At 47.0% G+C, this 24929-nt stretch overlaps 1 protein-coding gene across 8 annotated transcripts in view; it reads right to left on the bottom strand.

Moving 5' to 3' along the window:
* Positions 1 to 24929, bottom strand: part of SYNE2 (spectrin repeat containing nuclear envelope protein 2) — a 1840150-nt gene that overhangs the window by 1455602 nt on the left and 359619 nt on the right. For 7 of the 8 annotated variants that reach the window (XM_069638223.1, XM_069638224.1, XM_069638227.1 and 4 more), the window contains exons 18-21: positions 10998 to 11138; positions 6455 to 6573; positions 2896 to 3019; positions 2617 to 2774 (exon numbers count right to left, since the gene is read on the bottom strand). In XM_069638223.1, the coding sequence (XP_069494324.1) occupies positions 2617 to 2774; positions 2896 to 3019; positions 6455 to 6573; positions 10998 to 11138 (542 nt within the window). The remainder of the gene's footprint in view (positions 1 to 2616; positions 2775 to 2895; positions 3020 to 6454; positions 6574 to 10997; positions 11139 to 24929) is intronic. The other variant, XM_069638226.1, reaches the window with a different exon arrangement.

Raw genomic sequence — 24929 nt, 5'->3', positions numbered from 1 at the left:
CTGAACTTCGCTAGCCACTCTATCTCTCCCAACTTACATTTTACCGGCGCCTGACCTTCTGGGCCACAGGGGTTGCTTAAATGGCACCTCTAACAACAGTTGTTCAGAGATGGTGTGGGTAGAACATGCAAAGCACACTGTAATGTAACTTTGGGGGCAATTCTTCATCACACTCCTGTCATCTGTAATCCTGCCCCCAACTGATTTTCAAAATGTGTTTTTCCCCAATAAGTGTACGTGGATCCTTGTACAAAGGGGATATCAGTAAATGCATCTAGCCCGCCTCCAGTCGCCCATGTACATATTTTGGATTTTGCTTTCAAAATATGAAAGCATTTTAATATCATACAGTTATGAAACAGTTCCGGCAACTCCAGCAATAATAACGATGTACTGTACCACGTTGTCACAACAGTTTCTCAGAGGCACAAACCCACAGCTAAGCAACAGGGTTTCCCGCAAGCTTTCCCTGGCTCACCTAGTGGTAGCGTTGGCTGAGTAGTCGCAGGCAGCCGTAATGAGGGAAGAAGAGCGGTTCCAGATATAGAATGAAATACAACTTTCAATAAGGAAATGCCCACACAGATAGGCGATCTCTCTGGCGCTGAAATCCACCCACTGGCTCCCCGTGGCTGCAAGGATTAAGTTCAAGACCCTTTGCATTGTCCACAAGGCTTTCTGGGGCTTGGGTCCACTTTATCTACAGTGCTCTCTTCCTAAATACTCGCCTTCCTGAGCCCTCCGCTCATCTTCCTCCAACTCTCCGCGGGTGAGCCGCCTCTCCAAGCAGACACTTGGGGGGAGATCTTTATCCTCTGCAGGTGCCTCCCTCTGGAACAGCCTCCCTGCCTCTCTCCGTCTTGAGCCAGATTTCCTTAAATTCTGGAAACTCCTCAAGACTTTCCTCTTTGCCTCCTCCTTCTCTCTCCCTCTCCCCTGCTAACCACCTCTTTCTGCTCTGTCGCTCTCTCTCCTCTACTTCTGCTCAGTTTCGCTGACTGGCTGCCTAGTGCACCTTCAGAGCCTCACAGGTCCCAAGCATCCTTGCTAGTTCCCTGCACTTGCCCCCGGCCCTTGCACTTGCTGCTGCACTACTGCACTTAGGTTACGACCCATGAGAGCGGTATCTCTCTGCACTTAACCCATATTCTCACAGGACTGGATGCACTTGTCCCTATTGCACCCCCACCCCCATGCACTTCCTTTTCTGTTCACCTGCATAATCTGAATGTACCATGCCTAGTAAGATCGTTTCTCTTGTCTTCTCTATGTCATGCATGGTTGCGCTTTGAAACACTTGTGTACAAGCGCATGATAAATAAACAATCAATCAATCAATCTCTTTGAAAAATGTGTGGCAGCCACCCAATCACTGGGGGCGCGGGGGAGGAGGTCACTTTCAATTCCAGGGCTTCTTCATGGACTTTCATCTTCAGTTACGATTCCAGACATTCATTCATAAAGCAGCCACACATTATCCTGATTTAGACACGTGCTACTCACTTTCTAAGGCAGGCAGAGATTAGGACTGCATATGGCAGAGGTCTGCAACATGAGGCTCGCCAGAGGTTTCGGACTACGACCCCCAGGATCCCTCACTATTGACTATGCTGGCTATGGCTTATGGGAGTTGTAGTGCAGCACATATGGAGAGGCAAAGGCTGCAGACCCCTGAAATATGGGTACCTCCACATCACTTTTATCCTCTCAGAGGGAAAAAGGTTTAACCGTGTGACTTGGTGCTGGATTTTACACATGGATGCCCTCTACAGCAATCCCACAGAACTACAGGCGGTGCCCTACTTGAATCTCAAAAGGGTAAAGGACCGCCAACTGGTAGAGCCAACACGGCTAACCGTGTGATGTTACTCGCGCAGAGAACAGAGTGCCATGGAAAAGCTCTAAACCTGAGGGGCTTGGGGTCTCTCGGAGGGGACATCTCAGAGTTGCCTCGCTGATGTGCCAAATCAAAGAAAGCACTGGTAAACCAGTTAGGGAACAAGGAGAGGTACATGGAGTGCTAAGCAAGGGTTCAGTTTAGGACTTTTAACCCCACACACAGAACCAGCTGCAATAAACATTGGTGCACTACAGAGGTAATGCAGAAGCTATTGCTTAAATTAAAGGCATTCAAAGTGAAAAATTCATTCACAAAAGTCTTGGCATCCACCCCAGACCTCAGCATTAACAGCACAGATCATTACAACGAATGCCACTAAGATTCCTGGCTGGAAAGACAATAATTAGAATCCTAGGAATAGTCGATCACACATAACCCTGCAAACTACCCAAGGACCACTTGCAATGCGCGATACCCACATGACCACTGGCCAACATACAAAAGCCATTCTCTTCAAGGAGTCTTCTTGGGGTACCCTGTGTTACTCTGTATAACATTTTGAGAAGAAGGTCAAGTCCTTACAGTGAGATACACATTTTCTATCAAGCTGCAGTAACTACTAACTTATCTGACGCTTGCGCGGTTCGCACTGCACGATACAACCAAAGACGTCAAAAGAGTGATACCCAAAGGATTACCAATGCGATGAACTGCAAGCAGGAGCAGTTCCTTCGGTTCATGTAAGAACATTGTTCAAGATTGAAGTTTCAAAGTACCTGGTAGTTATAAGTGCCTGAACTTCACTCCATTCTCTCTCCAGGCCGTCTCGCTCCTCAAAGATCCGCGTCCTCTCCGCCTCGTCCACGTGCTTCTCGATCACGCGGGACGTGGCTTCAAACTGTTTCCACTCGCTATCAGCGTCCATCTGGAGATCCTAGTTACAAAAGGGAGTGTCTTGAAACTATGCAGCTAATGATGCATAAGCAGGTGTTGAGCTTCTTCAGGACGAGGTTTAATGCAAATCTATGTATCACCATGAACGCGGACTATGTTACCTGCAGTTCATTCAGTTTGCCTTGAAGATACGACACAGTCTGAGTTTCTTCTGTGAAATCCGGGCTCACGATCTGTCGGATGCTTTTCATATGGAGATCCAGCTGATGCTTGTGTGAATCGCGCCTAGGACAGTAAAGAGATGTTTTATCTTCCAGAAGTCATCAGCATAATGATTACGCCCCCCTCACACAGCGCGTCACACAATCGTACTTTTATCAAATCTGGTCTTCAAACTTTTTTCCCAATGAAAGTATCTTTATTTGAATGCGATTTCGTACACACACAGTTGTTACTATTCCAAAGAAAACATACATGTCGGTAAAGTGATGCCGTCTGTTTGATCACATGTTGTCATCATCTCAGGAGACATCCCAACTCAAACCTCAGAATTGGAAGCAATGCCTTTCACAGAGACTGCAGCAAACAAGACTGCAATGCTGCTCATCACTGAGTCCAAAGTTTAAAAAATATAATCAGGAGTGAGAAAGTTGAGCTTTTGGGTGTAGATAGTAAAGCAATGGTAAGAGCAATACTTTAAGTAACTGTGTATGTTAAAGCAAGTGGGAAACAGATCAAACAGCAGTTTAGCACCAGCTGCAGGCAAGTAAGTAAATTGATAGAAAAAAGGGAGCGCACACACAGATAAGCCTAGGACACAGTCCCAAACTCTTCATAAGCCCTGCTATGAATTGGCACCTAGTGTCCAAAAGTCACTAGTTCCGCAATATGCACTTTGCAGGAGTGTTTACTATGTGATTCACAAACAAGAGTTACCAAAGCCAATGTGTGTGATTAAATGTTCCAGACGTTGAATAAAAAGGTAAGTAAAGTTCTTACAAGTTGCTTTCCCAATCCCTCCTCTCTAGGGAAAGCCCAGGGGGGGACAGAGGGGGAGGGCATCCTTGCCCAGACCACCTCTGATCTTAGTCAAACTCACCCTCCTTGAGGATGATCTTTCAAATGGCTGCAGGAGTCCTTCTTTTATCCAGGATTTGGAATGGAGTCATCCCCAAGCCCACCAATGGCAAGAACCTGCGCCATTCAAACTGACAGAGGCTGCCCAATCACGGACAGCCTCTGGCCAACACATCTGACTAGCCCACCAATGGCAAGAACCTGCCCCATTCAAACTGACAGAGGCTGCCCAATCACGGACAGCCTCTGGCCAACACATCTGACTAGCCCATCAATGGCAAGAACCTGCCCCATTCAAACTGACAGAGGCTGTCCAATCACAGCCTCTGGCCAACACATCTGACTAGCCCACCAATGGCAAGAACCTGCCCCATTCAAACTGACAGAGGCTGCCCAATCACGGACAGCCTCTGGCCAACACATCTGATTAGCCCATCAATGGCAAGAACCTGCCCCATTCAAACTGACAGAGGCTGTCCAATCACAGCCTCTGGCCAACACATCTGACTAACCCATCAATGGCAAGAACCTGCCCCATTCAAACTGACAGAGGCTGCCCAATCACGGACAGCCTCTGGCCAACACATCTGACTAGCCCACCAATGGCAAGAACCTGCCCCATTCAAACTGACAGAGGCTGCCCAATCACGGACAGCCTCTGGCCAACACATCTGACTAGCCCACCAATGGCAAGAACCTGCCCCATTCAAACTGACAGAGGCTGCCCAATCACGGACAGCCTCTGGCCAACACATCTGACTAGCCCACCAATGGCAAGAACCTATACCATTCAAATTGACAGAGGCTATCTAATCAAGGATAGCCTCTTGCCAACACATCTGACTAGCCCACCAATGGCAAGAACCTGCCCCATTCAAACTGGTAGAGGCTGTCCAATCACAGCCTCTGGCCAACACATCTGACTAGCCCATCAATGGCAAGAACCTGCACCATTTAAACTGGCAGAGGCTGTCCAATCACGGATAGCCTCTGGACAACACATCTGACTAGCCCATCAATGGCAAGAACCTGCACCATTCAAACTGGCAGGGGCTGTCCAATCAAGGATAGCCTCTTGCCAACACATCTGACTAGCCCACCAATGGCAAGAACCTGCCCCATTCAAACTGGTAGAGGCTGTCCAATCACGGAAAGCCTCTGGCCAACACATCTGACTAGCCCACCAATGGCAAGAACCTATACCATTCAAATTGACAGAGGCTATCTAATCAAGGATAGCCTCTTGCCAACACATCTGACTAGCCCACCAATGGCAAGAACCTGTCCCATTCAAACTGGTAGAGGCTGTCCAATCACAGCCTCTGGCCAACACATCTGACTAGCCCATCAATGGCAAGAACCTGCACCATTTAAACTGGCAGAGGCTGTCCAATCACGGATAGCCTCTGGACAACACATCTGACTAGCCCATCAATGGCAAGAACCTGCACCATTCAAACTGGCAGGGGCTGTCCAATCAAGGATAGCCTCTGGCCAACACATCTGACTAGCCCACCAATGGCAAGAACCTGCCCCATTCAAACTGGCAGGGGCTGTCCAATCAAGGATAGCCTCTGGCCAACACATCTGACTAGCAACAGAAACACTTAAGCTTGGATGTGGACTAGGTCCTGACAGAACCAATGCCCACACCAGGTCACAGACACAGGCCGCCACTTTGCCTGTGAAAGCAGATTTCCATATTTGGCAATTCTGATTCTGAGAGGGCAGGAAGGAGGCCAAGGCATAAATTGGCCAAAGGACAGGTTAAAATGTCCAGGCACGGTCATTATAGAGTGAATGGTAGTCTAAATGGCATAAGGCAGAAGGTGGTAAAATTCAAAAGCGCACATGTGAGAAATAAAAAACTCAGTACAAAAATATCTGCTGCCACCAGCCCATCCTGAACACATTGGCCTCATTAGACAGAAGGCGGTGATCCAAGGTGCTATTAGCGCCATGGTTCATGCCGGTAAAATACCGGCACCGCCTTGGTGGAAAGGGGAATTAACGCCCCATTCCAAGGTTGGCGGGGCGGTAATTCCCCCTTCCACCATTGCCCTTCCCCATTCCCATTTTTGGCCCATAAGGCTCTATGGGAATGGGGAAGGCGCTAATTACGGTACCGTAAATTGCAGTACCGTAATTAGCTCCACTGGTCCCTTTGCGGGTTAGTTTTTAACGCCTGCAAAAAGCAGGCGTTAAATTCCCCAACCCGCAAAGGGACCTCGTAGTAAGGCCGTAAGGATTTACCGGTACCGGTAAAATACTGGTACCGGTAAACCCTTACTGCCTACCGTGTAATGAGGCCCATTGTGTCTATAACATCAAATTCACAAAAGAAGAAGTTAAAGGGACACACATTGCCTCTACCTCCCTTCACGGTAAGGTGATACGTGCAGTGTTAAAAAAAACAAGAATTCCACAGATGAGTAGTGATAGTCTTAAGGACTGACCATTCTCCCCATCAGTGAGTGTAAGCAAGACCAGTGAAGCTGAGGCTTTTCCTGCCTCCACAAAGTCAGGTCTGGAGGCAGACAATAGCAAACAGATGGGATGTCCCGTAGACGTCTATGAGAGAAAAGCAGCAAAAGACAACATTATGTATAAATTGGACCCCAAGCATCAGCTGTGATTACTTACCTTTCCATAAGCGCTTCTACAGGTGCATCAATGTCTTCCTCATCTTTGCTTGATGAACTTCCTCCATTTTCTTGTGCAACTTTGCTTTCCAGGCATATGCGATGACTTGTCTCAGGTGCCTACACAAACACAAACACGCTCAAACCTGTTTCCAAATGGCGTGAAGAGCACAACACTGACCGAAACAGAATTAGACATTTACAGTGGCTGTGGGGAAAAACAATTCTTCTTCAAAGCTCAAGACTAGATTGGCTTGTGAGACAGTGACTCCCTTCCACCCCCCAATTACGCCCCCAGAATCAGTAGCCTTTGGCATGACTGGTCTTCCTTACTCTCAAGCTTTGTAGAAGCATCGAAAGCCATATGGGGGAGTAACAGATGCTTTGGGGAAATGTCTGTTATTCTTCTGAACATGCTTATAAGGACATGAGCCAGAAATGTCCAAGTGTATCAATTATTTTAGTTGTAGGTTTGTTTGATGTTGAATACAGAAATATGTGAAGATCTGCAGAGCGTTCAGTAAGCTAGAAGTTCAGCTTTGACCTGCCATATCACAGAACATTTCCCTGCTTCATAAGAATGCCAGGTTCATGCTCCACACAATGTATTAGCAGGTCATTCAATGGTCGCCATTCTAGAGGTACACTCTGCCATCTCTTAGGAGCACGCGGCTTAGCTCTTCCTCTCAATTATCTTACATGCTGGAGTAGCAGCGACCACTCTTCTCTATCAAAGGACTTTTTCACACCAGTGCAGATGCATTATAGGTGCAGAGCCTCCATGTCCGTGAGCCCCTGGGAAGCATGCACCTTTTTACTCCTCAGCAATGGCATGTGATGGGAGATACCGCGTCTTCCTGCTATAGGTGAAGGGGGAGCAGGATCTCATTTAGAGCCAGTGGGAAAGTTAGTGACTACATCCCACCCCAGCACCAGGAAAGGCAGAATCGGAGGCGGCGGCCTGACATTTCCCAGTAGATATCAGCTTTCTTCAATCCAGGATTAAACACAAGATTCTTCCAGAAGTAGCACCCATTGCAGCTAGAGCTGCAACTGCACAGAGTAATGAGTTAAAGTTCTGGTGCATCAGGGCTGGGAGAAGAACCAGACTACCCTGGACCGGGGATTCAAGACCCTGTATGGCCCTGTGTCACATCACTGTAACTCGCCAGGAGCGTGGTGTTATTTGCGATCCTTGTGGAGTAGGCCGCAGAAGCAGTGACCCACTTACCCAGGGCATAAAGCTTTTTGCAGTCTTTGTCTGGAGGGGATTCTGCTGAGGACAGTGGTACCCCCACTCTTTTCTGAGTGGTTGTAACGAACAAGGACTCCGGTGTGACATGAAGGGGTCTGAAGGTGATGGGTGAAATAATTTCTCAACCAGGTGGTTGACTGCCCGTGTGAGGGACGGGGACAGCAAGGAAGGGGCCAGGCGTCTCTTTATGGAATATTGCAAAGGGATGGCTTGGCTAGTTGGAGTTTTTTCCTTGAGGATATCCTACAGGTAGTCTGAGTCTGGAGCTGCTTCGGGTGGTGCAATTTTAAAATGTTCGGCTGCTCTTTTTAAAATGAGTTGAACAGCATCTGGTCGTCAACAGGTGACAAATCCCTTTGTGGAGAAGAAGGGGGATATAGACAGATGACGTCTGGGTCATCGATATGCGTCAGTGTCAGCCAAGGGCCCTGGTCCCCTGCCTGATCCTGATGCCAGTCTGGGTCTTGATCAAAGGCGTTAAGTTCTTCATAAGAATCCTCCTGTGTTGAGTCATCTGGGACATCCAAGATGTCTTTTTGGTGTCCCTGTGCAGAGGTGGGGGGTCTCTGTAATTTGGAAGGCATGGGACAGGAGTCCACATCATAGGTCTCTTAGGTATAATGTATTGGTCTGAAAAGACAATGAACTGTGATATTTTGCCCTTATATTGCTCAATCCTTTCCCTGATCCATAGAGAGGAAGCTGAATGGTCAGGAGGAGGGAAGGGCTGTCCAGAATGGGGAGTGTTTCCCAATAAGGCCTGTAGAGAGGCTCAGAGGCTTCAGAATAGTCCTATTTGGGAGAGGGGGGTACCCTTGTACTCCATGGCCGCCTAAATGATAGCCGCAAGGCTTTCGCAAATCTTTGATGGCTGTATTGATGGTTTCGATGTGCCGGAAAGCGCAGTCATGGTCAGCGACTCACCGGGTCCTTAGGTGCTTGTGTGCTCTTGGATGGCGTGTCAACAACAGTGTGTCTTTTAGGGGGAAAGCCTGTTCCAGAGGGCTGCCCAATCGCATGCCGTGAAAGTAGTTGCAGGGAGGGCCTCGAGCAGTGAAGTTCGGAAGGTACTGTCGAAGACTTTTGCGGTTCTGTGGGCGGTCTGCGTTTCTTCTATAACTCTGTCGAAGAGGCCTTAGGGGTTGTGTGCTTGTGTACAAGTGGTGTCTGGGTGCCCTTTTTGCCAGGGTGTGACTTCCCCATAACAGTGCCAGTGGCCTGTCTGTCGGGGCCGGGGACTAATGGGGGGAAGATTTTCGGCCTGCGTAGCATAGGCCATCCACCGTTTAGACCGCCTGTCTTTCAACGGTTTCAGTTGAAATAGTTTGCAGGACTTGCACGAGTGCTAATCGTGGTCACGAGGAAGACACTGATTGCATCAGCGATGGGTGTCCTTCCATGGACATTTGGCGTTACACGACTGGCAACATTTGAAAAGAATCCTGTCCATAGCAGATGTTTGCAGCAGCCAGACCAAGATAAGAAAGAGAGGGGTAAAGGAAATACATTCTCAGAGAGAGGAATTAAACACAGGGCCCCACTCTCCCTACAGGCCAGAGGGCCGAGGCCATGCGGTCAACAGTCGTCGAGCAGTTCAACAGTGGGCGAGCAGTTGCAGATGTCATCAGCGGCAGGAAACCCACAATGCAGTCGTCCAGAAGTTGTCAGGGATGACTAGATGACCATAGGTCGTGGGAACGAATTTAGCAATATAAATCTCTTACGAGCTCAGCATAAGCGACCAACTAGGTTGACGGAAAAAAACAATCTGGTGAGACCTCGATGCGTGAGGGATTTTGGGTACATAACACGTCACGTTAGGGATAATGTTACAATCATGCTCATGTCGATGTCCCCTTTCGATCTTTGAAAGAAAGATGCAATACTCCGCAATTTCCACTAGATGTCGGAATATATGCTCAGCATGTGATTCTAAGCAGATCCACAAGCATCAGAAACATAGTTTCCCAGGACTGACAGTCTGAAGGACTGATCAGTTTCCCCATGACAGTATGATCAAGTGCCAGGGGAGACACGCTGAAGGCTTTACCTCCCCTCAAAAGATCAGAACAGGTTCAAAAACAAATTAAAAAGATTGCGGTCCATAGAAACTATGGAGGGAAAGTTGCCAAAAGAGAAATCTTTCCTAACACTGGGTAAAAGTATCAATACCAACAGGCAGACGTGGCCCTACGGTTGGGAATTGGGAAGTGGGTGAAGCTGGTTGCGTTGACGAGAGATTGCCAACGAGAGTCATCCCAGTCTCTGACCACTAAGCTTTGTTTTCATGACTTGCATTGCGCTAAGGTTAGGACATCTTGAGTGGAATTGCCATATCAGGATTATGAATTTAGGGGTGAAAGGCACGAGCCACCACATGGGCTACAACACATATGTACTTAAATGGACCTGGACTGGGACAGTGTTCAAGGTGTCGGCGGGAGGGTGATAGAGGGTTTGGTAAAGCAGAGTGAAGTCGTGAACAGAGTTCAGATGTTAGAACTGAGGGCATTGAGCCTTTGAGAGGAAGCAATGGGGGGCCTTTCTCGGGAGATACTAATGGGGTGAACTGAAAAGAGCATCTAAGAAACAGAGCATTCTGCAAGGCTTCAATCAAGCCTCCATGCGCCCCAGCTGAGAAGCCGTGGAGCGGCAGAACGCGAGCCAATGTGACCGTGAGGATCAGAAGAGTAACTAGTTTGGCTCTGCAATGCCCTCTTTTTAATGGAATCACTAGGAACGTGGACCCCGATGGATTTACACCTGTGGGGATTGTAGCCGCCAAGTCCCGTCTGCTGAGCGAATCGCCTGAAAAGAGGCGTGATTTGCTGTCGAGATTTTGGCAACTGGAGCAGGCGCACCACACATGCCTATCCATCATGGCAATGTTTGCAGGTATGTGAGTCACGTGGGCGTGCTCTGTCACCACTGCAAAGGGTATCGCCATCAGATAGTGAAACTGGACTTTGCTCCTTAAACAAAATGCTTTGGCTCCGTTTTGGGATAAGGTGGGCAAATAAACGTGCATGATTGATAGTAGAAAAATGAAAAGCCACGCATGTGCTGGACCCTGCGGCCTCTCCCACCACAATATGTGAGGACAGGAAGGCCACAACTCCTCTACTGGGCCTGTGTTACAAAGTCAGTAGCATCAGGTGAGCCAAGGAGTGAGCACAAGGACCCACACAAGGCACAACGCCGCTCAACTACACCCAGACAACAGGGCACAGGGGGGGGGGGGGGTGGAGCAGTGGCCTGCACTGAGAGGATGCTGGCGTGAGTGCTGTACCTCTGGACTGTGAAGGGGTCTCTTAGGAGGCTCAGCTGAGACATCCATGGGCTCGGAGGTCACGGGTGATGTCTCTTCCAAGGCAGGGCCGCCCGGGGACTTGCTTTCCTGCATCAGGGCTGTCAGGTGCGGCTGCATCTTCTGGAAAGAGAAGGTCAGTTCGGCTCAAGTTGCAGTTTCTTTTCACAAAGTACTTTGCACGAAAATAATGCATTTCTCACAGTGACCACGTTGAACACACTGCCTAGAGGGGCCGGCTGCAAACACAATGCGCAGACTGTTTTGGTTATAAGAGTAGATTAGCATATGGCAGGGTAACATTATAGACAGCATCAATACTGGCAGGTATTTCACTGCATAATGCATAAGAGCCTCAATGCATGCTTCTTCCCATAGTGCCATTATCTGGCACCCCATTCACCAGGACTTTCTATTATTTCGCATCTCCTGTGTCACAAGGTTTCCATGCCAGGTGCCAGGTGGCCAAATGTCCGAGTGCTAGAGTGCCGATAAAAAAGGGCAAAGGTCAAAAATGTTACCCAGTCTATTTACTCTGTGAACCAACTTTCTGCCCCCGGGATGAGCGATGTTGCAATGTCCGCCATACTTCCCGTATAGTCCACCCAGTACCCTGCGTATTCACAGTACTTATGTCACACTTCCAGTATAGTCCACCCAATACCCCGCATATTCGCAGTACTGATCTCACACTTCCAGTATAGTCCACCCAATACCCTGCGTATGCGCAGTACTTATCTTACACTTCCCGTATAGTCCACCCAATACCCTGCGTATTCACAGTACTTATCTCACACTTCCAGTATAGTCCACCCAATACCCTGCGGATGCGCAGTACTTATCTTACACTTCCCGTATAGTCCACCCAGTACCCTGCGTATTCACAGTACTTATGTCACACTTCCAGTATAGTCCACCCAATACCCCGCATATTCGCAGTACTGATCTCACACTTCCAGTATAGTCCACCCAATACCCTGCGTATGCGCAGTACTTATCTTACACTTCCCGTATAGTCCACCCAATACCCTGCGTATTCACAGTACTTATCTCACACTTCCAGTATAGTCCACCCAATACCCTGCGGATGCGCAGTACTTATCTTACACTTCCCGTATAGTCCACCCAGTACCCTGCGTATTCACAGTACTTATGTCACACTTCCAGTATAGTCCACCCAATACCCCGCATATTCGCAGTACTGATCTCACACTTCCAGTATAGTCCACCCAATACCCTGCGTATGCGCAGTACTTATCTTACACTTCCCGTATAGTCCACCCAATACCCTGCGTATTCACAGTACTTATCTCACACTTCCAGTATAGTCCACCCAATACCCTGCGGATGCGCAGTACTTATCTTACACTTCCCGTATAGTCCACCCAATACCCTGCGTATTCACAGTACTTATCTCACACTTCCAGTATAGTCCACCCAATACCCCGCATATTCGCAGTACTTATCTTACACTTCCCGTATAGTCCACCCAATACCCTGCGTATGCGCAGTACTTATCTCACACTTCCCGTATAGTCCACCCAGTACCCTGCGTATTCGCAGTACTTATCTTACACTTCCCGTATAGTCCACCCAATACCCTGCGTATTCACAGTACTTATCTCACACTTCCAGTATAGTCCACCCAAAACCCCGCATATTCGCAGGTCTTATCTTACACTTCCCGTATAGTCCACCCAATACCCTGCGTATGCGCAGTACTTATCTCACACTTCCCGTATAGTCCACCCAGTACCCTGCGTATTCGCAGTACTTATCTCACACTTCCAGTATAGTCCACCGAATACCCTGCGTATTCGCAGTACTTATCTCACACTTCCAGTATAGTCCTCCCAATACCCTGCGTATTCGCAGTACTTATTTCACACTTCCAGTATAGTCCACCCAATACCCTGCATATTCGCAGTACTTATCTCACACTTCCAGTATAGTCCACTCAATACCCCGCATATTCGCAGTACTTATCTCACACTTCCAGTATAGTCCACCCAATACCCTGCGTATTCACAGTACTTATCTCACACTTCCAGTATAGTCCACCCAATACCCTGCGTATTCACAGTACTTATCTCACACTTCCAGTATAGTCCACCCAATACCCTGCATATTCACAGTACTTATCTCACACTTCCAGTATAGTCCACCCAATACCCTGCGTATGCACAGTACTTATCTCACACTTCCCGTATAGTCCACCCAATACCCTGCATATTCGCAGTACTTATCTCACACTTCCAGTATAGTCCACCCAATACCCCGCGTATTCACAGTACTTATCTCACACTTCCAGTATAGTCCACCCAATACCCTGCGTATGCGCAGTACTTATCTTACACTTCCCGTATAGTCCACCCAATACCCTGCGTATTCACAGTACTTATCTCACACTTCCAGTATAGTCCACCCAATACCCTGCGGATGCGCAGTACTTATCTTACACTTCCCGTATAGTCCACCCAGTACCCTGCGTATTCACAGTACTTATGTCACACTTCCAGTATAGTCCACCCAATACCCCGCATATTCGCAGTACTGATCTCACACTTCCAGTATAGTCCACCCAATACCCTGCGTATGCGCAGTACTTATCTTACACTTCCCGTATAGTCCACCCAATACCCTGCGTATTCACAGTACTTATCTCACACTTCCAGTATAGTCCACCCAATACCCTGCGGATGCGCAGTACTTATCTTACACTTCCCGTATAGTCCACCCAGTACCCTGCGTATTCACAGTACTTATGTCACTCTTCCAGTATAGTCCACCCAATACCCCGCATATTCGCAGTACTGATCTCACACTTCCAGTATAGTCCACCCAATACCCTGCGTATGCGCAGTACTTATCTTACACTTCCCGTATAGTCCACCCAATCCCCTGCATATTCACAGTACTTATCTCACACTTCCAGTATAGTCCACCCAATACCCTGCGGATGCGCAGTACTTATCTTACACTTCCCGTATAGTCCACCCAATACCCTGCGTATTCACAGTACTTATCTCACACTTCCAGTATAGTCCACCCAATACCCCGCATATTCGCAGTACTTATCTTACACTTCCCGTATAGTCCACCCAATACCCTGCGTATGCGCAGTACTTATCTCACACTTCCCGTATAGTCCACCCAGTACCCTGCGTATTCGCAGTACTTATCTTACACTTCCCGTATAGTCCACCCAATACCCTGCGTATTCACAGTACTTATCTCACACTTCCAGTATAGTCCACCCAAAACCCCGCATATTCGCAGGTCTTATCTTACACTTCCCGTATAGTCCACCCAATACCCTGCGTATGCGCAGTACTTATCTCACACTTCCCGTATAGTCCACCCAGTACCCTGCGTATTCGCAGTACTTATCTCACACTTCCAGTATAGTCCACCGAATACCCTGCGTATTCGCAGTACTTATCTCACACTTCCAGTATAGTCCTCCCAATACCCTGCGTATTCGCAGTACTTATTTCACACTTCCAGTATAGTCCACCCAATACCCTGCATATTCGCAGTACTTATCTCACACTTCCAGTATAGTCCACTCAATACCCCGCATATTCGCAGTACTTATCTCACACTTCCAGTATAGTCCACCCAATACCCTGCGTATTCACAGTACTTATCTCACACTTCCAGTATAGTCCACCCAATACCCTGCGTATTCACAGTACTTATCTCACACTTCCAGTATAGTCCACCCAATACCCTGCATATTCACAGTACTTATCTCACACTTCCAGTATAGTCCACCCAATACCCTGCGTATGCACAGTACTTATCTCACACTTCCCGTATAGTCCACCCAATACCCTGCATATTCGCAGTACTTATCTCACACTTCCAGTATAGTCCACCCAATACCCTGCGTATTCACAGTACTTATCTCACACTTCCAGTATAGTCCACCCAATACCCTGCGTATGCGCAGTACTTATCTTACACTTCCCGTATAGTCCACCCAATACCCTGCGTATTCACAGTACTTATCTCACACTTCCAGTATAGTCCACCCAATACCCTGCGTATGCGCAGTACTTATCTTACACTTCCCGTATAGTCCACCCAATACCCTGCGTATTCACAGTACTTATCTCACACTTCCAGTATAGTCCACCCAATACCCTGCGTATGCGCAGTACTTATCTTACACTTCCCGTATAGTCCACCCAATACCCTGCATATTCACAGTACTTATCTCACACTTCCAGTATAGTCCACCCAATACCCCGCATATTCGCAGTACTTATCTTACACTTCCCGTATAGTCCACCCAATACCCTGCGTATGCGCAGTACTTATCTCACACTTCCAGTATAGTCCACCCAATACCCCGCATATTCGCAGTACTGATCTCACACTTCCAGTATAGTCCACCCAATACCCTGCGTATTCACAGTACTTATCTCACACTTCCAGTATAGTCCACCCAAAACCCTGCGTATTCACAGTACTTATCTCACACTTCCAGTATAGACCACCCAATACCCTGCGTATTCACAGTACTTATCTCACACTTCCAGTATAGTCCACCCAATACCCTGCGTATTCGCAGTACTTATCTCACACTTCCAGTATAGACCACCCAATACCCTGCGTATGCGCAGTACTTATCTCACACTTCCCGTATAGTCCACCCAATACCCTGCGTATTCACAGTACTTATCTCACACTTCCAGTATAGTCCACCCAATACCCTGCGTATTCGCAGTACTTATCTCACACTTCCCGTATAGTCCACCCAATAACCTGCGTATTCGCAGTACTTATCTCACACTTCCCGTATAGTCCACTCAATACCCTGCGTATTCACAGTACTTATCTCACATTTCCAGTATAGTCCACCAAATACTCTGCGTATTCACAGTACTTATCTCAGACTTCCCGTATAGTCCACCCAATGCCCTGCGTATTCACAGTAATTATCTCACACTTCCCGTATAGTTCACCCAATACCCTGTGTATCCACAATACTTATCCCAGACTTCCCGTACAGTCCACCCAGTACCCTGCATATGCACAGTACCTATCTCACACTTCCCGTATAGTCCACCCAATACCCTGCATAATCACAGTACTTATCTCACACTTCCCGTAGCGTTCACCCAATACCCTGCGTATTCACAGTACTTATCTCACACTTCCCGTATAGTCCACCCAGTACCCTGCGTATTCACAGCACTTATCTTATACTTCCTGTGTAGTCCACCCAATACCCTGCGTATTCACAGTACTTATCTCACACTTCCCGTATAGTCAACCCAGTACCCTGCATATTCACAGCACTTATCTCATATTTCCTGTGTAGTCCACCCAATACCCTGCGTATTCACAGTACTTATCTCACTCTTCCTGTGTAGTCCACCCAATACCCTGCATATCCACAGTACTTATCTCAGACTTCCCGTATAGTCCAACCAATACCCTGCGCATTCACAGTACTTATCTCACTCTTCTCGTGTGGTCCACCCAATACCCTGCGTATTCACAGTACTTATCTCAGACTTCCCGTATAGTCAAACCAATACCCTGCGCATTCACTGTACTTATCTCAGACTTCCCGTATAGTCCAACCAATACCCTGCACATTCACAGTACTTATCTCAGACTTCCCGTATAGTCCAACCAATACCCTGCGCATTCACAGTACTTATCTCAGACTTCCCGTATAGTCCAACCAATACCCTGCGCATTCACAGTACTTATCTCAGACTTCCCGTATCGTCCAACCAATACCCTGCGTATTCACAGTACTTATCTCACACTTCCCATATAGTCCACCTAATACCCTGCGTATTCGCAGTACTTATCTCAGACTTCCAGTATAGTCCACCCAATACCATGCATATTCACAGTACTTATCTCACACTTCCCATATAGTCCATCCAATATCCTGAGTATTCACAGCAATAATCTCACACTTCCCGTATAGTCCACCCAATACCCTGCATATTCACAGTATTTATCTCAGACTTCCCGTATAGCCCACCCAATACCCTGCGTATTCACAGTACTCATCTCAGACTTCCCGTATAGTCCACCCAGTACCCTGCATATTCACAGTACTTATCTCAGACTTCCTGTATAGTCCACCCAATACCCTGCATATCCACAGTACTTATCTCACACTTCCCGTATAGTCCACCCAATACCCTGCATATTCACAGTATTTATCTCAGACTTCCCGTATAGCCCACCCAATACCCTGCGTATTCACAGTACTCATCTCAGACTTCCCGTATAGTCCACCCAGTACCCTGCATATTCACAGTATTTATCTCAGACTTCCCGTATAGCCCACCCAATACCCTGCGTATTCACAGTACTCATCTCAGACTTCCCGTATAGTCCACCCAGTACCCTGCATATTCACAGTACTTATCTCAGACTTCCCGTATAGTCCACCCAATACCCTACATATTCACAGTATTTATCTCAGACTTCCCGTATAGCCCACCCAATACCCTGCGTATTCACAGTACTCATCTCAGACTTCCCGTATAGTCCACCCAGTACCCTGCATATTCACAGTACTTATCTCAGACTTCCTGTATAGTCCACCCAATACCCTGCATATCCACAGTACTTATCTCAGACTTCCTGTATAGTCCACCCAATACCATGCGTATTCACAGTACATATCTCAGACTTCCTGTATAGTCCACCCAATACCCTGCATATCCACAGTACTTATCTCACACTTCCCGTATAGTCCACCCAATACCCTGCATATTCACAGTATTTATCTCAGACTTCCCGTATAGCCCACCCAATACCCTGCGTATTCACAGTACTCATCTCAGACTTCCCGTATAGTCCACCCAGTACCCTGCATATTCACAGTATTTATCTCAGACTTCCCGTATAGCCCACCCAATACCCTGCGTATTCACAGTACTCATCTCAGACTTCCCGTATAGTCCACCCAGTACCCTGCATATTCACAGTACTTATCTCAGACTTCCCGTATAGTCCACCCAATACCCTACATATTCACAGTATTTATCTCAGACTTCCCGTATAGCCCACCCAATACCCTGCGTATTCACAGTACTCATCTCAGACTTCCCGTATAGTCCACCCAGTACCCTGCATATTCACAGTACTTATCTCAGACTTCCTGTATAGTCCACCCAATACCCTGCATATCCACAGTACTTATCTCAGACTTCCTGTATAGTCCACCCAATACCATGCGTATTCACAGTACATATCTCAGACTTCCTGTATAGTCCACCCAATACCCTGCATATCCACAGTACTTATCTCACACTTCCTGTATAGTCCACCCAATACCATGCGTATTCACAGCACTTATCTCATACTTCCTGTATAGTCCACCCAATACCCTGCATATCCACAGTACTTATCTCACACTTCCCGTATAGTCCAACCAATACCCTGCGCATTCACAGTACTTATCTCATACTTCCCTATAGTCCACCCAATACCCTGCATATCCACAGTACTTATCTCAGACTTCCCTATAGTCCACCCAATACCCTGCGTATTCACAGTACATATCTCAGACTTCCTGTATAGTCCACCCAATACCCTGCATATCCACAGTACTTATCTCATACTTCCCTATAGTCCAACCAATACCCTGCGCATTCACAGTACTTATCTCAGACTTCCCGTATCGTCCAACCAATACCTTGTGTATACACATACTCATCTCAGACATTTCCTTGGCTTCTTTCACAGAAGACAAGGAGAGTCATATAGATTTACTGGAGGCCAAACTCAAGTTTCACCACCCTCCGGACCATGAAAGGTAACCAACCAAGCAGTTAGACAATACACACAAGGCTGGGGTCGATGTACAAAACAATGACAGCTGCATCTCAGTGACAACAACTCCTCAATCTGAATCCACCCTCAAGTATCTTTGAGAGAAATGTTGGTCCAACTACTCATAACCTAAACAATGGCTGATGATGGAGCCAGGGAGGCAGCCCAAATTTAGGGACATCACATAATGGCACAATTCAAGCTTCTACCAAAGCCACTACATGCAAACCAGGCCCACAGATACCAGAGAAAGCTCCCTCTGGTCTTTCTTCATTGGCTACAACATAACAAACACAAATGGAGATCTGATTTCTCAAACCTAACCATCTTTTGTACCCACCTGTACCCCATTTGCAACAAGATACTCGATTCTTAGCTACTGAGATGATCTGTTGGCAGAGGACAACAAGTCTGATGACTTGAGAGATGCTGTGCCAGGCAACCCAAGCTACATGCATGGCACCCAATGAAGCCGAAACATGCCTGGGGCTGCTAGTGATCTCATGTGAAGGGATGTGACCGGGTTGTTTGGGACATACCGCCCTTTTGAGTGTGCGATTAAGCATGTTTTGCATATGGTCTTTCCCCTTCTGTAATATCATGTTATGTTGATTTAAACCGTGCAGCGTTACCACGCAAGGGCAGTCTCCAGACGCTCACGTGGCTCTGCAAGAAAGAGGACGGGATTGGTTAGTGAGGGAAAAATGATAGGATAGGTCCAGAACCAGGAAAAACTGGCGTCTGTGTGTGTTGGCGTGCAGATGGTTGGTTGCTGGCATTGGCTTGTTGTATCCGTGCGGGTAAGGTCCAATGCCTGGGCTGTTTCTATATGACTGCTTATTATTAAGGAGTGTGTCTGTGTGTTTCATGTGTAGATTGGATGGTATTTCAGGTTGTGTGCACTGGCTTGTTGTATCTGCATGGGTAAGGTCCAGTGTCCAGGTTTGTTGTTGTAAGCTTGTGTTACTTGTGTTGGGTGTGTGTTAGTGCATAGGTTGGCTATCCCAGTGGACGTGCATAGTGTTTGGTGGTGTGTTGGAGAAAGCAAAGTGGGATGGTTAGTACATTGGTTACTCTCTAAGATCGTCCATGTGGCAAATCTACACAAATTCTCTATAGTGATAACCATGGGTAACTTCACAATCTATCCAAGTGTGACGCGCGGCTAATCGTCACAAATGTATCTAAAAGTGCTGCATGGCATATCTTTACAATCTAAGTGTGACGCGCGGCTAATCGTCACAAATGTATCTAAAAGTGCTGCATGGCTAATCTTTACAATCTAAGTGTGACGCGCGGCTAATCGTCACAAATGTATCTAAAAGTGCTGCATGGCTAATCTTTACAATCTAAGTGTGACGCGCGGCTAATCGTCAAAAATGTATCTAAAAGTGCTGCATGGCTAATCTTTACAATCTAAGTGTGACGCGTGGCTAATCGTCAAAAATGTATCTAAAAGTGCTGCATGGCTAATCTTTACAATCTAAGTGTGACGCGTGGCTAATCGTCACAAATGTATCTAAAAGTGCTGCATGGCTAATCTTTACAATCTAAGTGTGACGCGCGGCTAATCGTCACAAATGTATCTAAAAGTGCTGCATGGCTAATCTTTACAATCTAAGTGTGACGCGTGGCTAATCGTCACAAATGTATCTAAAAGTGCTGCATGGCTAATCTTTACAATCTAAGTGTGACGCGCGGCTAATCTTCACAATTCTTTCTTAGTGAGATGTGTGCGTGGTCCTTGCAATTGCTAAATGCAGAGTACTGCCTGATGACACAATTGGGCTTATGGCTAACAGCAGAGGATTGCTACCTGGCACTATTAGGCTAAATGAAGAATTTGGCTACAAGGATCAACACCTACATTTGGGATACTTGAGCAGTGGGAGAAAACATCTACATTTCAGACTCAACAGTACATGGGGAAATGCCTAAACTCAGGATACTTGAGCAATGGGAGAAAACGCCTACATTTGAGACTCAACAGTCTGTGGGGAAACGCCTAACCTCGAGATACTTGAGCAGTCGGAGAGCACGTCTACATTTGAGACCCAACAATACATGGGGAAACGCCTAAACTCGAGATACTTGAGCAGTGGGAGAACATGTCTACATTTGAGACTCAACAGTACATGGGGAAATGCCTAAACTTGGGATACTTGAGCAGTGGGAGAACACGTCTACATTTGAGACTCAACAGTACCTGGAGAAACGCTTAATCTTGGGATACTTGAGCAGTGGGAGAAAACGTCTACATTTGAGACTCAACAGTACATGGGGAAACGCCTAAACTCGGGATACTTGAGCAATGGGAGAAAACGCCTACATTTGAGACTCAACAGTACATGGGGAAACACCTAAACTCGAGATACTTGAGCAGTGGGAGAACATGTCTACATTTGAGACTCAACAGTACAGGGGGAAACGCCTAAACACGAGATACTTCAGCAGTGGGAGAACACGTCTACATTTGAGACTCAACAGTACATGGGGAAACGCTTAATCTTGGGATACTTGAGCAGTGGGAGAAAACTTCTACATTTGCGACTCAACAGTCTGTGGGGAAACACCTAACCTCGAGATACTTGAGCAGTGGGAGAACACGTCTACATTTGAGACTCAACAGTACATGGGGAAATGCCTAAACTCGGATACTTGAGCAATGGGAGAAAACGTCTACATTTGAGACTCAACAGTACATGGAGAAACGGCTAAAGTTGGGATACTTGGGCAGTGAGAGAATACCTTACTTTTGAGATTCAATTGTACATGGAGAAATGCCCAGGGCTCAAGTCAAGAGTACACTCAGGTGGATGGAGTCCATCCACTTTTTTCACAGGGTGGACTCAGTCCCATCAGCTAAAATGAGAAACATTGAATGTCCTCTTTGAATTTATGAATTAAAGCCGACCAAACCGCAGTCGTCAGATTTACAGGCCAGACACTTCACCACTGCACTATATAACCTGATGAAAAATAACAAATAAATGAAGGTGAAATTTCCCATTTCGGTGCTGCAAGTCCCAGGGAAAACATTTGTATTGGTTCTTGAAGTTTAAAACATGCGCACATTTTGACATTTTCAAAAACACTATTAGAAGAAAATATCCTGTCTTGGTTTTGTGTGTTTCTTGATTTTATGGAAGGCAAATGCCATTCGTCCAATGAAATGTGCATATTTCATCTTGATATGCTAATTTCTAGCAACGTCCCATCCCATTGCGTTTGTTGCGTTTGTTGATGAGTCCCCCCACTTAAATTTTTAGGACTTGAGACTACATTTGAGACTCAGCAGTGCATGGAGAAACGCTTAAACTTGAGAAACTTGAGCAGTGGGACCAGAGCGTCCAGAGCGGGATGGGTATGGCCACACGTGGGTCCAGAGCGAGACGGGTATGGCCACACGTGGGTCCAGAGCGGGACGGGTACGGCCACACGTGGGTCCAGAGCTTGCCATTCCTACAGAACTATGCTACACCTCACTTGCAATAACCAATGAGGCTGAAACATGCTTGGGGTGATGTGTTCTTTTGTAGAATGGATGTGATCTAGAAGTTGAAGACAGACTGCCACCTTTGGGGTGGGAGCAAATCTAACTTGCATATGGTCATTCCCTTCCTCCAATGGCATAACAGGTGAAAAATCAAAAGTCTGGAGGGTTGTCAAGAGACATGCCAGTGGTTCAGATTGATTCAGTACCTTTGCAATAGTCCCTCATCCTGTAAAGGTCATTTAGGAGTGTCCCAGAGGAGGCAGAGAACGTGCACAGGATGTCATATCCAGAGCTGCATCTCAGTGGTGGTGTTGTTGCTATGTCCAACCTGCTGGAGCTGAAGGAAAGATATCGGAGTGCTGATACGTATTTTACCCAACAGTTACAAACTATAGGGGTTTTGAGGTAACATGGTTGAACATTTTTTGGAGCTTTTGGGGTTTGACGAAGCCTACAACCCAAGCTGAGGTATGTGCAGCAGCAGGATCAGTCTCTTGGGGTTCAGCACAAGCCGCCTATTACTGAGCTCACTACTAGCAGCAACTGCTGAAACATGACGAGGAAGACGAGGACTGCGAGAAATAAAGATTAATAAGAGCGTCAATGCAAAACCAGGCACTTTCTGTAACCGAGCTGGAGCGTGCTAGATAGGATGTGGGCAATGCACTCACTCTACCAGATGCCAACTCACCGTCCATGTTTAATTGCGTGGAAGGGGCAGAGGTCCTCCCATCGAACAAGACATTTCAAGCATTGAGGCAGAAATGAACTTGCATGAAACATGATTTACAGAGATTGCTTACTTTTAAAGCACCCACTCCTGCATGCAACATTCCGGTGTGCTCTGTGCTGTGCTGTGAGTGATTATTCAACATTCTAGGACAAGTTTACACAGTCCCAGAGAGGGGCTGTATGTCAGAGTGCGTCCTCGGGGCTGTTAAGGAATTCCAGGGTCCTAAGGCAAAGTAAGGTTACAGTATTTGAACTTTTCTCAATTTCTCCTGAAGCGTCGCTCTTTCATACGAATAACCTCTCAGTGACATAGGTGAATGAGTCGGTCCTGCGCCTATTGAATAAAACAGGTAGCGAAGAAGCGCCTTCAGTGAGCGAAAACTCAGAAAGCCAAGACCTCCTATACCATCTACTAACAAGCAGCGCCAGACAAAGAGTGGCTGCAGCGCCCATCTGGTCTCACAGTGGCACCCGGCCTACGTAATGTGGCATCAGACTTGGGAAAGCCTATCCTAGGATAAAATCCCATGAGACAAAACAAAACATTAGTGGTCACACACCGTGAGGGAGATTTATCAGTTTTATTTATTTTTGAAAGAGAAGCTCCGGATAGGACGACTCCTTCCTTTTGGCTGGTGAGACCAGCTAGTCATAAGACGAGCTGCAGAACGAGCCATCGCCGACGTTCTGTGATCTTCCAGGTCTGCAAACCGCAACTACCAGGGGATGTCTGACACAACTGCAGTGCATCGTCTTCCAGTGCACGCATCCTCCCTGAAACTTGGTGAGCACCGGTTGGACATAAAGGGGCAAGACACCCCTCCTCAAAGTCCGCTCACCAGAGTACAGGACTGCAGAATTGAGGCAGATCGACTGGGCAGTAACCGTTCACTGCTAGAGCTTGTAAGAAGCCACCAAATCCGCACTCCAACTGGGGAGATCAAAGGATTCCTTGCTGAGTGTCCTTTCTCATGACTGCGACCTCCCTTCCAGAGTCCCTCCTTACATCACCAGACCAAGGAAACAGGAGAACGGATCCATCGCTGCTGGACAGGGAGGAATACAGCTGCATTAACTTCCATGCACCTAAGGTACTGCGGCATCAAGGTAGTACTTACCTCAAGCTGAAGAGTGGCTCCAGTGTAACTGGAGTGTGTTGCAAGGAGTTTGGGTGGTCACCCATACCCTTTGCCCAGGCATAACAGCTTCTTCACCTATAGGGAGTCCTTCCTAATGTCCCTATTAACCTTTTATTCCACTAAAGCATTTTATTTCAAGTAACTAAACTTTGCCTTTTATGCTGCTAGACGTTGCACCCCTCCTCAACTGACTTTGATGAACTCTTAACTAGTGAGGGATTGGACTGCTTACGCATTAGAATCATTGAAAAGTGTTACCAAGAAGTAGGTTACTGTTGCTAGTGCTGAATAACCCTTTTTCATTCCAACAGACCATTGTCTGAGTGACTTTACAAATGAATGAAACTGCCATATTACTGTGCTCATTGCTGGCGCGAGCCACTAGTATTGAAGCAGTCACCTGGAAAAGTGTTGCTTATGTTTTCTATTTGTGTTGGTTAGTCTAAAATAGTATTTACTTACCTTGCCTTGTGTATATAAAATGAATGTATATTTTACTATACTAAAAGTGTGTGTGTTTCTTTGGGCATGTGCATTTATTGAGTTCAGCATTCTTACCTGCAGCTCCCAGCTCCCTCCTAAGATAAGCCTGGCTGCTCTGCCACACTACCAAAACCTTGAGTACTACAGATTTGTACTTGGAGTTGGGGCCTGTATACAATGGGATAGTTTCATAGAGTCTCACCAAAAGGTAGACGAGGAAAACTCCCCTAACACGCCCCCCCCCCC

The sequence above is a fragment of the Ambystoma mexicanum genome, chromosome 14 (assembly GCF_040938575.1).
Source record: "Ambystoma mexicanum isolate Mex_15411 chromosome 14, UKY_AmexF1_1, whole genome shotgun sequence".
NCBI lineage: Eukaryota > Metazoa > Chordata > Amphibia > Caudata > Ambystomatidae > Ambystoma > Ambystoma mexicanum.
The sequence above is the reverse complement of the archived record's forward strand: the minus strand, read 5'-3'. Positions and strand labels throughout refer to the sequence as shown.